Source organism: Cariama cristata, unplaced genomic scaffold (genome assembly GCF_000690535.1).
Source record: "Cariama cristata isolate BGI_N322 unplaced genomic scaffold, ASM69053v1 scaffold42407, whole genome shotgun sequence".
In the NCBI taxonomy this organism is placed as follows: Eukaryota; Metazoa; Chordata; class Aves; order Cariamiformes; family Cariamidae; genus Cariama; species Cariama cristata.
The window spans coordinates 9,286-24,848 of NW_009625783.1; the positions used below are offsets into that span (position 1 = coordinate 9,286).

Genomic DNA, 15,563 nt, shown 5'->3' on the forward strand with positions numbered 1-15,563 from the left:
AGAATATAAACTTCTTAATATTTTATCAGTACTTACTTGTTTACTTTAGAGCTATTAACAAAATTATCTCTCTTCCTTTTATTTTAAAATACATGTCTCTTTGATTAGGTCTTGTCCAAGTGGATTTTACAGGGAAACGTATTAACTCTATTGAAGATTTAACAATATGGTATAATAAAATATTATAGATTTCTCTTATAAAGAGAGATTGTACAAAAGGATTATTGTGTCTTTTAAACCTACTGCATGCATCTTGAACCAATGGATAAAGCTATTAGCAAATTTATTTTATCATCTTAAGAACTGTGCTTTAATTGCAACACTGAGAGTTGTTTTTCTAATATAATTTCTCCACTTTAAAACCAAATTTAATCATTGCTGTTTAAAGATGGAAAAGTTGGGGAGGTGGAGTTCCTAATTGCTAATAGCTGATATCAGTAGGAACTTCACTAATTTAGAAGTGCCTCTTTTGTTTCAATAGGTTTATTGCAGCAAACAGTGTTTAAAATGATTCACCTGTAATTATTTTTGTTAAAAGAAGAAAATGTTTTTGCTACTCTGCAGTGATTTTCAAAACAAAGTGCACGTGCATCATCAGTATTTAGGACTGTAGTTTTAATTGCATAGAGGCAAAGAGCAGTAAGAATTCAGTAGGCACACCTTCAAGTTCTTACATTTTTCTCTTACGCAGCAGATATTGGTCACTAAATTAAGGTTTTAGATATGTATTAGAGATGAAGTCCCATAGTCCTTGCACTTAAGGAGTGTTGATCATTGACTTTGAAGGATTTTTTTCCAGTAGAATGTAGCAGCACTCTCTGGTCCTTCTGGTTTATTATCATAATGTTATCACACTGAAGCTTGCTTTTTAAATCTGAGTGTTGCCTGAGCTGTTTAAATTTAGTTACTTTACAGAAACACAGCAGTATTCTTCAGTCTTTTTCCTTTGCATAAAAGCATAGTTTAGCCCAGATAATTTCTAAATGAGTCATGGTGTAACAGCTGGACTCTTGATGTTGCTACCTCTGTATTTTGGCCAACATTTTAAAAATGGGTGCCTCAGCTTTGATCTGTGATATTTCAACTTGAAGCACCTTTTTAAAAAATTTTGACAAATGTCTAGAACTTCTATCCTTTAAAAAATTCAGCAATGGCTGAAACTATGTTAGATATTTCATTATAATCATTCTTCCCGTAGGTAACTATTGGAGTACAACAATTTTATCTGCTCTTCACAGCAATGAATGATCAGTAAATTGTTTTAGTCCAGTAACTGGATGTCGTATTTACTGCAAACACAGACTAACAATATCTATACAATGCTTGTAATAGCTGTTAATTAGTAAGCCTTTATAAAGTGTTGTGTGTGTGAAATACTAAAATTGACGTACTTTAACTTTTAATGTTTAGGAGGAATGGAAAAGAAACTGAACAGTGTACTTTTCTCCTGGTGCAGAGAATTTCTTTAAATTAAATGTTACCTTCAGTGCAAGTCTGTGATCACTTAAGAGTTACATCCACAATATAAATTTCCACCTAAAGGTCCAGTTTCTCCCATCTTTCTTACTGAAAAAATGGGAAACTTACCTCTGTTTTCTCTTCTAAACGCATTGAAGTTCCTAAGTCTGTTTTTGAAGTTTTTAGTGTTATGGAAAAACCTGTTGCAGACTTCTCTCTGATACTAATCCATTTTCAAATCAGTTGAACAGACTAATGAGAGAGGGTGGGTTTTTACTGTTTCGTATTCTGCAAGCTTACAGTCTTGTAGTATCTAAAAAACTAAAATAACCACTGTAAATGTTAGAGAGATGAAGTAGAAAATGAAAGTGTCTGTAATCTTACCAAACCAGTTCAGCAAGCTAAAACTGATGGAAATCAGCACTGATAAAGAAAACAGTCATTGTGACTTACAATGTGTTAGTCCATAGTTACTGTTACAAATAAATTTAGATTCAAGCTTTTCCAGAAATGGACTGTTGCAAATTTGAAGTGAGGACCATTGGCAAAGCTTGCAAATAAAACTACTACTTTAAAAAACATTTGAATATGCAGAGAAACTAGAAATCTCTCAGAGAAAAAAGTCAAAAGCAAATTGACCCATTAGGTAAAGAAAAGGTGAACCAATTACATCCACGTTAAGAGCTTGTTTCAGCCAGTCATATTGCTGGAGTTTTACATTACGAAGATCAATCAAATAAATTGCAAAATCAGAACAGTAACCCAAGATTGTACAGGTTTATAAGTTTAATTACTCTGAACTCCTGCTTTTATAGGACTTTAATAAAGAATCTCTGAATCAGATCCAACCTTACATGACGTCGCTCCAGAATTTTGTAATAACATCTGATCAGAATTTAAAGATTCAAGTATGGAAAACCACCACATCTTTAGGCAAGTTTCTCCAACGGTCTGCTTGTCATTGCAGAGTTTTTAATTTTGTTTATGAGGTTATTGTGGAAGGCGATAATGGCTCTTGGTCATCTTTTGGTGTATATTTTACATGCCTTTTTGCTGGTATGAATTCGTGTATCATTTGTCTTCCCCCTGGTGAAACCATCCTGACCGCTCCTGATGATTTTCTTGTCCTTCATGTGCCTGGAACTGGTTTCCAGGATTAGCTGCTCCGTCATCTTCCCAGGGAACAAGGTGAGGCTGACGGGTCTGTAGTTCCCTGGGTCCTCCTTCTTAACCTTCTTGAAGATAGAAATGATATTTGCTTTCCATCAATCTTTGGACATTCTCCCAGTCGCCATGATTGATGAAATACTATTGAGAGTGGCTTTGCAATGACATCCGCCAGCTCCCTCAACATTCATGGATGCATCCCATTCAGGGCCCATGGATTTATATGTGTCCAGTTTGCTTAAGTATTCTATGACCTCATCCTCTTCCAGCAAGAGTTCATCTTCCTTGCTCCAACCTTTTCCTCTGTCTTGCTGGTAAAGACTGAGGCAAAGAAGGCATTCGGTACTTCAGGCTTTTCCATGTCCTGTCTAACCAGGTACCCCGGTTATAGAGTAGAGTAGAAATGTTAAATAGAGTTTTAAAATCAGGGTAGGTTTTAGTGAGTATGGTTACCTTACAGTCTTCTTTGTAAAAGTTTTTTTAAAAGAAAGTTCATTATCATTGGTGTTTATGCTATAGCAGGGTGAAGTGACAGGGGAAATCTACACTTTGGAACAGCTGCATGAAGGAGCAAAATACATGACTCTTGTCAGCATTAAGTGGATTCTGATAAACTCACATGAAACAACTTCCAGAACTAATTCAGAAGAAATTGAAAGTACAACTATCAACACTTAAAACAATACAACAAGCTAGAACTACATCGGGGACCAAAACCATAGCAAGAACATGAAGGAAAATGATCTTGCCTCTAGCAGGGGCACCTCCACTTCTGGTGAACATATCCAAGCCACCCAAGCGGTGACTCAGTAGGTGACAGTGGCAGCCACGGAAATTCTGAAGCCAAGGGCAGCACCAATGCCAAAACAGATGCCTAAAGTTAGTTAAGAACTGGAACAGAAACTTACCCAAAGCAGGCTAATAGAGTCAATAGTTGTATTGTAGAACATTTCTAAAAATATTGAACACTACTGCTATGAGATGCAATGGCACCTTTTTCATTAAGCACATTCCTGCAAGTGAGTGTTACAATTGGTCCAGCTTAAGACGGTGGTAAGTGCTTTTGTAAAGAAGGGTAAATTACACTCAGAAAGGGGAGATAATTATTAGGAATTCATTTTTTAGAAAGAAAAACCTTTTTTAGTAAGGAAATGCTTAGTCTTCCAAAAATGGAAAGAATTTTTCTTAAATGCAAAACTGAGTAATCTTTGCCAGTAATCTTAAAGAAACCAAATGGAAAAGGATATAATCCACATAGCAATTAGATGCTCATGTCATTTATTTGTAAAAATAAAATTAAAGGTATATATTTTAAAGAGATATGCTAGTCTGTGTTTGATAAGGTAATTACTATAAAAAATTTTCAGGATATGAAGAGCAGCAGGAAGTTTCAATAGGACAAATAAAAACCTTTTTCCCCAGCGGAAAGAAGGCAACAAAGTAAACTATGTACAGTATTCTTGTTCATTGCTTAGCCTAAATTTGAGTAGATTTATATTAATACATGAGTGTTTATTATCATTATTATTTAATTTTAAATACTTTTTTTCTGACAGGAAAACCTGTGGTAGCGTTTGAAACCCATACAATCCATAATGTAAATGTGTAGTTTCATTTTTATTTGAATTGCTTTCAGACACCATAATTTTTGTCTTTGCATGAGGCCCCAGTGTCTAAGTTGTGGAACAGAAAGCCTGTGGATCTTATCATAAAGTTGAGGGGTTTTTTAATATAACTGTGTAAAACTTAAAAGATGAAGATATGACCACAAACCAAACAGAATTTGAACCAGAAAAAAACCCACAACACTCTACCTTGTATCCACCCAGCAGTAGAACCATGATTCGTGCATTTGGTGCAAGGTTCCACCAAATCTTGCGGCAGCCAGTACAGGAGAAGCTGGGTGAAACAAACACCCGACATGGGAATGCAGGACAGGACAATCCCAGCTAAATCACCGTCACACCAAAGCGTGTATGTTGTTCTCTGGCAGAATAGTAGTCCACGTACAAACCTGAAATTACTTAAACAGATGAGGCACACACAAAAGAAGAATCTTTTTAATATACTTTCTATTATCTGTAAGTCTAAGGAGAAGCTGAATTATTTGTTAGATGCTGGCACACACTTTTTCCCTCCTTATCACACATACTTTTGTACAATCAGCATACACTGCTGGAGACAATGTGGTAAAAATCTATGATATTTAAATGTTTTACAACCTATGGAAAATCTGATCATCTTGTCTGCCTTCTCAAATGACAAAGGCCACATAATTTTATCTAATAAATCCAGAATTAACATTTGAATTTATGGTTGAAGTAAACACATCTTCTAGCAAGATGGCTGTTTTCATTCCCTTCACAAGTTAAGTAGATTAAGGCAAAAAATGGAACATATGCTGTAACAATATCTCACTGTACATCCTTTATGGGTGGTGTGCATATGAGGGTGTGCTGTGTGTAAAATTCTCACTGTTTAGATTGAACACATCAGAAGTTTCTGTAAATCCCTGAAAGTCTGGTGAACTTCCCGCAGAAGTTCTTACACCAGTTCTTTGGCTTTATTGGGATTTCACATGCTTTGTTCTTTCCTGACAAAATACTGGATTTTAATAAGATTTTGTTTATTTTAGAAAAAATTGTTGCACTCCAGCATTTTTGCCTTTCTTCTCATCTGTGATCATTCAGAGCTTTTCATGCACCATGAGCAGTACTGCCCTTCCACAAGACCCTTGTAGAAAAGTAGCTGAAAGAGTAAGTTGTGATTATACTTTGGGCATGTTTCCTTCACTCTTGTATCGTTTGAAGGTTTTATTAATCTCTTTAGGACATTCCGTACAAAATCCCTGAACTGTATAAAGCCACGGGAGTCTTAATAAAAACAAGATTTATTAAGAAAGGAGTCAGAACACTGGAAAAATGGACTATGTAGCAGGTCTAAGCTGAAATGTTGCTAAAGCTTGTCTTAATTGGTCTCCTTCGTGTCATTAGAAGAAAGTAAACTACCTTACACATCCTCTGATGGAACTTGCCTATCTCCTCTCTGACTGCCTCTGGCAACTACCAAATCCGGGAGTTTCTGGTGTCAGATGTCTTCTTCTGAGGGTGCTTTTGCTGTGCATTTACAGCTGGCTTTGCTCTTCTTGCTCATCCAAGCGAGTGTTGACAAGCACTGCTGGGGAAGCAGTAGCCCCCGTGTTAGCCCTGCCTGCTGCTGGATCTCTCTACAGAAGGACGGCCACGGAGATGGGCAGCCGCCTTCAACTGCAGCCCACCCAGTGTCCGGAGGTCAGAAACATAGACATCTGAAATCGGCGTGCAGGCATCACGTATGCCCAGAGTAGTGCTTACTGGCTGGCATTGAACTATTTAATTTTTTATCTTCTGTGTAGCTTTAAGTTCTTTTGAAAGTGTTATACAAATGTCGTTCCTCATCCTTTTTCCGTATCTTATTTTTGAACAAGCAGATCACAGCTGAAGTCTGTCTAGCCTTTCTCCTAAATTATTGACCATGACTTTACATAGTAAATTGCACTGGCTACAAATGTTTGCTTGAACATAATTCATGACAGAGTTTAAAGAGACAGAGCTTACATATCATTTTCTCAGTCAGTAAACAACTGATGTTAATTTTGGCATTTCTCAGCTTCCGAGTGCTTAGTTTTGATAAGATGGTGTTCTTTTCAATAGTTACAGTCCATTTAAATAATTTTCTTATTTTTAAGAAAGCAGCAAAACTTGCACTGAAAATGAAATTACATCCTGCAAAATTTTCCCTTTCTCTAGAAGACTCCCACTAGAGAATCTTGCAAACATTGGAAACTAGATGAACAGCATCCTCCGCCGTCACTTCGGCTAAGTGGCACTAGGCAGCACATTGCATTGCAGGTGGACGATACGCACCTTTGCCGTTTCCCATGCAGGAAGGAGGGTGCAGCTGGGGTGAAGGACAGGATGGCAGATGCACCATTGGGTTGGTTGTAAGATTTAGGAAGAAAAAGAATGTACTCTGTGGAAATCTGCGCTCTGCTGTGTTTAGCTCGCCCAAGGAATTATCAAATGTGGGCTTTTTTTTTTTAATATACACAACAAAAAGGAAATACCAGAGACCTTGTTGTTTTCGTTCTAGACCTTCTTAATGAAATACTTGGGGAAAAAATAAGCATGAGCAGAATTTTTTTAACCTTGTTCTAATGGATAGTATCAATAAATTAAAAAAATCAAGCCTTGAGCAGATGCTTGGAGTGGAAATCTGCTCCAAAAGTATAAATGGCTGAAACCAGACTCTTACAGTAGAATTTTTAGGCAACTTGTTGACAAGTTGTAGGTCCTAGATTTAGTCATTTAGAAGTAGCTTCAGAGTCACGCTTTCCCTTTCCTGACATTATGGTTTTCTAATTCTTTCTGATTTCATTGTGTTGTTTTGTCCTCATAAACACTCGTAAAGTGTTTGTTTCGCCTCATCTGTAACCATTTCTTAGGCTTATTTTGTATTTTTAAAAGAATTCTGTGCTTTCCAAGAAGACAGAGAAGATAATCAGCTAAATATATCTAACACATAACATAAGTTAGTTTTATTGATGCTTGGGTAATTGTCCTGTAAATCTCAGTCAAAATGGTTGTGGTTTTAGTTAAAACTGGTAAGGCTGGATCATTGCCTTATTTAATGGCATAGTTTTCTCCTGCTTTCCCTATATTCTAAGGTCATTAATGAATCATTATCTATTGCTAGTAATTACTGATCTCTTGAGAATATTGGTTTAATTATATAGGAATCATAAGTGGAAGATACAGTTACATATTCTTCAATGTAGGTAGTAGTATCTTGGTGTATTATGGCTTTAAAGAATCTGGGGTTTTTTTTGTAGATTTTAATTGCTAAGTGTGCCTGGTAAACTATGAATTATTGTATTACTGCATGTGATAAAAGGTATACTATTGTGAGCCTCACAGTCTGCAGGTGTAACAGATGTAAGCCGAGATTAACAGGACAGAACAATAATTAAACCACAGCCAGCCATCTCAAAAGAAAAAAAAAGGGTTTATCGTGTCCAATGCGATTATTAAGTGTGTCTTAAATTCTCTGCCAATATTTGTAAAAGCAATAAAAACATATTAGTTTGAAAGACAGCTTTTCAGTGAGGACGCTTACTTTAAGGAATTGAGGTCCTTTTTTATGAACATAAAAGCTGAGTGAAGTCCTGCCATATGGCAGCATGGTTCATAGGCAATAGGGTCCTTGTTTTATAGATGCTATGAGCTAAATGCTGCCGAAGAAAATAAGAGAGCAGTGAGTATATATGCATTTACAACAGTATGAATTGCTTACTCCCTTTAAGACAGGAAGGTTAAATAATTAACAGTAATATTATGGTTGCAAAAGGAAGTCCAGTTGTTCTTCAGCAGTCTACATCTGTGAAACATGATACCTCTGGGGACTGAGATTTAATTTTCCCGTGAGAAAATATAAAAGCAGGAGAAAAAAAGGAATGACTTCTGCTTGAGCAGAATAAACCTGCATCTACAAATGATTAACACTGCATAATGAAGTAGTAAAGAAGCAAAAGAGATTTCTAATAAAAGACTAATAACAAATCCCATTACACCATGGTGTATTTTTTCCCTTGAAGTGTATTAGACTTTTAGCAAGGCTTCTGAATGAGATTTGGGTAGTAGCACGCAAAGTCAGCTCAAATGCTTCAAGCTTAGCTGAAATTTCTCGCCTAACAGTTTGCGTAACTTGAAAGTTGTGGTTTTACAGGTGGGAAGGCTTGTTAATGCAAGTAATAGGCTTCACACTGAGTTTGGGTAATGTTTGTGTCACCGTAGGGTAATAGTCTCCTGTAGGCTAGGCACTGCAGAGTAATGTGCCACTATATGGTAAAATCCCTTAGCTAGAACAGACGTGGTATTAAATGCACTAGCTAAGCCTTGCTTTTGTGTTGACAGTTCTCTTTCTGAGGCCTGAAAATAAGTCCTTGTAGGAAAAAGGTTTGATCAGAGAGGGAAATACACAGAGTTCATGTTTTGTCATAGCTAATATTGTGACTTTTGTAATTACTACGCTAACATAAAAAGTTACAAGACCTTAGAGCATAAATGTTTGATATAAGGATGAGATGATGCAGTCTTTTGGAATAGCGTATTTTCGCTTTTAAAAGGGAACATGTCTGGCAATGGAAAAAAATCTGTGTAGTGGTCTCTAAATCTGTACATGGATGTTTTTGCAGATTATACATATGGTTCCAGTGGCAGGGGGAATAAAAGTTTAGTGAACAAAACCTTGACTCACAAAACAGTCCCTTTGAATTTCTTTTATAAGAGAGAGTCTTTTTGTACAGATTGTTGCTCTCTTAAAAGCTTGTGCTCAACTGACATGTTGGAATTAATTTGTCTAGAAATGAACTTTTATTACTGGAATCAGGAAAAAAAACCAGATGTGTTCATCAGTGAGTTCTGGAACAAAAGTGGTTAAACATGAATTCTTGTAAGTGAAACTAATCTTGATGAAATTTCTAGTTGCCTTTTTGGAAATTTTTGTGAGTTTTAAAGAATGACTTAATTTGCTTAGCAGAAATTTGCAATCAATCTTTTCTTGCCACTGAATAAACAGATTCCACATGCGTAGTAATTTGCATATCCCAGCTAAAAATGTAATTCATTATTTTTAAGTCCATTTCATAATAACTATTTCAGGATTAAGCTACTAGCTATTCTTTAGCTCTTTCAAATGTGACCTTAGATAATCCTACCTAAAAAGGTACAAAGCTAACGGGCTTGTTCTGGAATAGGAACGGAAAGTGCCTTTCCTGAGGTCAGCAAGTAAGTCAGTGTAAGGGCCAGAACTGGAAATAATAAATCTTGAGAAAAAATTTTCTTCTACTGCATCTCAAGCCTCCAGCCTCATGCAAATATTGCATTCAATAAGACTGATTTTCACATTTTGCTAGGTTCGAAAACAGCACAGATATGAACAGGAATTAACAGTATAGTCTACATGCAGATTATCACTAAATCTGGTAAAGATTTAAATTAGATTTAATCAAAATGGCATCTGTACTGTATTTTGCGTGGAGCTGCAAACATTGTTATCAATAACAGGGAGGAAGCCTCTTGAAAGTAAGTGTGACCCGGTCCATTTTAACTGCTGCTTGGCATCTGCCTCTGGACTGGCTTTCACTTGACTGGGCTTTTCAGGGCTTCTCATAAACCACTGGCTTCACCCTCCTGTTTTTGCTATTCCAGGCTATTCTTGCGTAACATTTTCTCCCTTTCGTCTTAGATGACTATCACATTAAATACTCAAAAATATGGTGTATGGGATTGATATGTTTTGTCCTTTGAGGTTCACCCACATAATGATATTAGTCAGTTAAGCTTCAACAGTCTGTAATGTATCACTTCTTTAATGTAGATGCAGTAACATTTCCACAAATAGAATTAGTTAAGTGGTTATCACAGATCTTCACGCCTTCCAGAATTTTCTGGTATAATGTTTTGGATTGTAGTTGACCCTGGGATATGTATCCTGACTTTACCATACTTCGCAAAACGGAGAAATACAAACAACATCTTTTCCTTTTTTTTCAGGCGATGGGTAAGGCTCCTGTTTGGACGTGAATTCCCACTTCAGGACCTTCTGGTTGTCTGGGATGCCCTGTTTGCTGACAGTATCACCCTGAATTTAGTTGACTACATTTTTGTAGCCATGTTGTTATATATTAGAGATGCCTGTAAGTATCAACTATCTTACGATCTTTTAAAAAGAATGTAAACCTATTTTTCAAAGAAAAGGAGGACTTAAGAAATGCTAAATTTCATTGTGACTTTTTTAACATGCTGAAAATCATTCCAAATGCTAGGAGAGGAGCCATTTCTTATCAGACATGGTTTGCTGTATTTATGAAATAAATTGTATCTTGGAGTTAAACGCAGGTTTGTTTTCTGAGTAGTTCCGTGTTTTTATATGGAGTTGCAGATTTGATGTGCAGTAAGTGACACAGGTATGTATAGAGCTCCACCTTCTGCCCAAGCTGATGAATTGAGTGAAGCCTCCCTTTGAAACTGGAAATATTTTTATGCTGTTCTGCTGTGAGAAATGTGAAAATGCACAAGACAATGACTCATAATTTTTTAAGATATATCTTGAAGGAAATGTAAATGCAGAGAAATTACAAAATATTTTTATTCTATGCAAGAGTGGCATCTTGAAAAAATTAAAATTTCATTTTATTTTATTTTGGTACTCCTGAAGTATGTGCAAAGGTGAATTCTTACGGGTTAGTGATGACCAATAAGTACGTTAAGTTGGGACAAACAAGAAATCACAAGAATGTTGTTAGCTTATATAATTGTGAATGGGAGGAGGAAGATACGTAATGATTAATTGAGGTGTTTATTTCTGTCCCATCATATTTTGCAAAAAATTCTGTATACAACTTTGCTGCAACAAAGTATGCATTTTACAGCAAGATGCATGTCTGTCATTAAATATATGAATTCCATAGCATGCTGTTGAGAGTTAAGTATATATAATATGTAAGCTTTAAGCTATGAAAAGGTCACATGTTTGCCACAATCTTGTGTTCCAGGACATAGGAAGTTTTCAACATCTGTGGTTCCTATTTTAGAGCCCAATCTTGAAAATATAATGTGCATGTGCTTTACGTGTACTGTCATTCCACTGCCTGCCTTCATGTGATTTTTTAATTACTTTTTAATAAACACACAGCATATAGGGCTACCTTACATTCCTCTCAAAGAGGTGGATATTTAATTCAGTTTAGAGGTTTCAAAATTAATGCTGCTGTTTCAGGATGATCTGATTCCAGGTCATTATGTTCTGCAATCTAAATGTGCAGTAAACTGAAATAATCTGAAAATTTTTGATACAGATATGTAGTGCAGATAAATGTAAAAATGTTTCTTAAGATCAGTATTTTATTTTGTGTCATTGTTTCCTTTTCAAAATAGCTTTAGAACTGTGTTTGTAAGCACCCTCTCTCTTCTTGGGGAGGGAAGATTTTTCTGGATTTGTTTTCTTTTGCTTTGTGGTGCTTATGTACAAGTATTGGTATAAGGTAACTAAAAATGTGAACTATAAATGTATTCTAGGCATCTGTATGAAATCAGTCTCCCTCTTTTCTCTGAAATCCCCAGGCTTAGTAAATAGAGTAGTAAATAGCTTTAAAGTTGAGTACATTTGCCCACATGAGATACAACATCATCTCATCAGGACAGCTAATACTTCATATGTATACTGTTTCTGTAATAAGTAACTTTTTGTTCTACAGTTGGACCTAGTTAGTTAAACTCTCTAAGCATAGTAGAATGGTGAAACAAAATACCCCATCACAAATACTGTAAAGTTGAATATATTTTCCAAGTCAAGCTCAAACTATAGCGATTTCCACAGTTCTTGATTTGATAAAAGAAAGCTTTTCTTATATATCTGCAATAAAAAAGTTTTCCATTTTTCCTGATTTTTTTATTACTGATAATATTTGAGCTTTGAATGGAGTTCAAAGTTCTGTTGTAGTATTTTTAAAAACATTTTCAAATAAAATAAGTTTCTAAAAGCTTATCTTTATTTGGTGAAAGGAAATGCTATCTCAAAATATCCAGTGATGTTAATCATCTATAAATGAACCATCTGGAAATTTTCAGTTTAAAATCTTTGAAACAATAGGAATAATAATAGAGCTCCTAGGTTATTATGTTATAAAAATCTCAAATATAAGCAATGGTAATAATACAGTACTGAAAGCATTTGAAAGTTTAAAAATCATACAGATTCTTTTATACCAACATTATGATGTTCTCAAGGGCATGATTTTAGGAAAGTATTTTTATTTTTAGTTTTGAAATCCTCTGTTACTCAAACAGTATATGATTCAAGGAGAAGGTAGCACTTAAATTATTAGATTATTGTTTATACATTTTAGAGATTACAGATACGTAATCATGTACACAGCCATTCTGTAAACTGCTCTGTTCAGTTTTACATCTGTATCCAAGCAGAGGTTTATCCATGGAGTGATAATCCTCACAAGCTGAGTGTAGAGTTGTGTACCAATTATTTTCTGGGTTTCTTTGGAAAAATTCATGCAAAACAACCTTTTTTTAAAAAAAAAAATCTGTCAAATCAGAAACATAAATATGTTACTTCTTTTTTAGCAATATGGATGCATATGGAGTTGTTAATGAAATCAGAATGGAAGGGAAGGTGCAGTGCAAAAATATATTATTTTATATACTTCTCTTCCCTTCAAGAAGGACGAAAATGAACAAACCTGGAAGACTGGTCTATATTTTGCGTAATAAAGTAACATCGTTACCGCATCAGGAGCTAATTTTGATTGATCAGTGTTAGATTAAGTATATTTTTATCACGTTCCCACTTGAAGACTAGCTGTGGCCATTGTTAGGATATATTTTTTCTTGTCTAAAAACACTCTAAATATTTTAAGGGACATAAAGGAGCCACAAGCTCTTATTAGAGGAGCTGATTTGTTATTTTTATTATAGTGCAAGATGTTTGTAATATCTATGTTTAACTCAGTTTAGGGCCTACTAAAGAGAACATAGCCATGTGTAAAGGAGCAGGAGGAAATAGTCCCACTTTTCCTGGGTTAGGAAGTCATGTGGGTACAGTATTGCTGGCATCAAACATTAAACTCTTAAGAAATTACATGTGGCGGAAAATTAGGACTTTGTTGAGGTCAGGTACAGTTAGTTTACATGTTTTCCACCACTATTATTGCTGCTTACATCGGGGAATGGCTATTGGACCAACAGAGAAAAGTCAGTCTCATCTAAAGCAGAAGGGAGAAAGCAATTTGATGTTCTTCTGAGCACTTCATAAGAAATATTAATCAAAAGGCAGTAAGATTGCTTTCTCTATGTAGAGGAGTTTCTCTACTCCTTTCCATAGAAATACCAGTAGCATTCTTCTTTGGAGAAGTGAAAACTTGTTGTTCACAATAAAAGTTGGATCCAGATGTGACTCTTGCCAAGCTAATTAGTGAAGTGAAAGCAGAGGTACAGAAGCACCAAGCTTATTACAAGGCAGCTGGCCACAGTGTAAGATATTTCACCATTGAACTTCAGCACCATCCAGCTACTGCTGAGACTGGATAAATTTGTATTGCACAGAATCTCCTTCCAGAAACTTTATCCTACGGTTGAGTCTTAGAAATCCTTTTAACTCTGATATGCATATTCAGAGAAGGGAAGTTTTTTTGTTTTACTGCTATTTTCTCTATCATTTTTAAGAAAACTGCCACTGTTGGATAATACTATACATTTTATCCTGAAGAGACAAGAATGATAGAAAGCTTTGGGTTAGAAGGGACCTTAAAGATCATCTCGTTCCAACCCCCCTGCCAGGCAGGGACACCTTCCACCAGACCAGGTTGCTCAAAGCCCCATCCGACCTGGCCTTGAACACTTCCAGGGGTGGGGCATCCACAACTTCTCTGGGCAACCTGTGCCACTGCCTCACCACCCTCACCGGGAAGAATTTCTTCCTAATACCTAATCTAAATTCACCTTGTTCCAGTTTAAAGCCATTGCCCCTTGTCCTGTCACTACAGGCCCTTGTAAAAAGTCCCTCCCCAGCTTTCATGTAGGCCCCTTTAGGTACTGGAAGGCTGCTCTAAGGTCTGCCCGGAGCCTTCTCTTCTCCAGGCTGAACAACCCCAACTCTCTCAGCCTGTCTTCAGAGGAGAAGCGCTCCAGCCCTCAGACCATCTTCCTGGCCTCCTCTGAACTCACTCCAACAGGTCCATGTCCTTCTTCTGTTGGGGGCCCCAGAGCTGAAGGCAGTACTGCAGGGGGGGGTCTCACCAGAGCGGAGCAGAGGGGGAGAATCCCCTCCCTCGACCTGCTGGCCACGCTGCTTGTGATGCAGCCCAGGGTATGGTTGGCTTTCTGGGCTGCCAGGGCACGTTGCCGGCTCATGGGCAGCATACAAATCACTCAGAGACAAAGGATGCCGAGAGATGTTTCAGCAAAGTGATCTCTTTAACCTAAGGTACCTCAGCAAATACAGCACTGGTGACAATGTTCTCTTCTGTAAAGATTTCTACATGAGGAGGGGACAGCTGAATATGTGGCAAAAACCCTAAAGATAAAATAAATATAAAAGTTAGCCAGCCTTCCACATTAGAGTGTTGGAGTTTTTTTAACTTTCTTTGGATGGTAAGGTTTCATTTTAAAATTTTAACTTTTAGGGATCAGAGGGGACACAGGTCATTGCCCAACAGTTTGATTTTTTTTCCTATATTCAATTGCTTCACTATTATACATTTTTTAAAATTACTAATTAGAGTAAATGTCTTGTGGTTGAAAATAAAATTTTTTTTGTCACCATTAAAATAAATAAGCTTTTTTAGTATTTACTTTTCTCTGTATCTGTGAGACAGCAAAAAACTCTGCCAGGAAAAATAAAGGATATTTTTAATCCATTTTACATTGCAGAATGAAACACATACTGATCTATTCAAACAAGAAATGCATTGGTCTTACTGCCTAGCGTTTATAAAAGTATTTAGAATTTACTATCAATTTTCACTATTTTTATTTGCTTTGGTAAAAAGGCATCATGATCATAACTGCAGTACAGTATCTTAAATTTGATTTACGTATGAGAGTTTCATTGGGTATGTACTATGTGGTGCTCGTATTATATTCCTCTGAAAGAACTCTGACGGAGACCATTGTATTGTATTCATTATGCCAGCTTTGTGACTTCAAGAAGAAAAAACAGGTACCTGAATATGAACAAGAAAAACAAAGGGTAGGAAAAAGAACAGGCAGAACAGATAAAGAATGAGTAGGATAAGTGAGTGCTTTACAAATGAAAGCAGATGTATGAAATTACAAGCTGTCGGATCAGCAACGGAAATGAAGATGATAAAGGGGTGCCCTACCCCG

At 36.3% G+C, this 15,563-nt stretch overlaps 1 protein-coding gene across 1 annotated transcript in view; it reads left to right on the top strand.

The window, feature by feature from the left end:
- Positions 1 to 4,546: 4,546 nt before the first annotated feature.
- The window catches only part of LOC104164410 (TBC1 domain family member 5-like), a gene marked incomplete at its 3' end in the record, with an annotated part of 61,208 nt that continues 50,191 nt past the window's right edge, over positions 4,547 to 15,563 (top strand). The window contains exons 1-4 of the mRNA XM_009703730.1: positions 4,547 to 4,599; positions 5,756 to 5,915; positions 6,414 to 6,607; positions 10,218 to 10,360. Of these exons, the coding sequence (XP_009702032.1) occupies positions 4,547 to 4,599; positions 5,756 to 5,915; positions 6,414 to 6,607; positions 10,218 to 10,360 (550 nt within the window). The remainder of the gene's footprint in view (positions 4,600 to 5,755; positions 5,916 to 6,413; positions 6,608 to 10,217; positions 10,361 to 15,563) is intronic.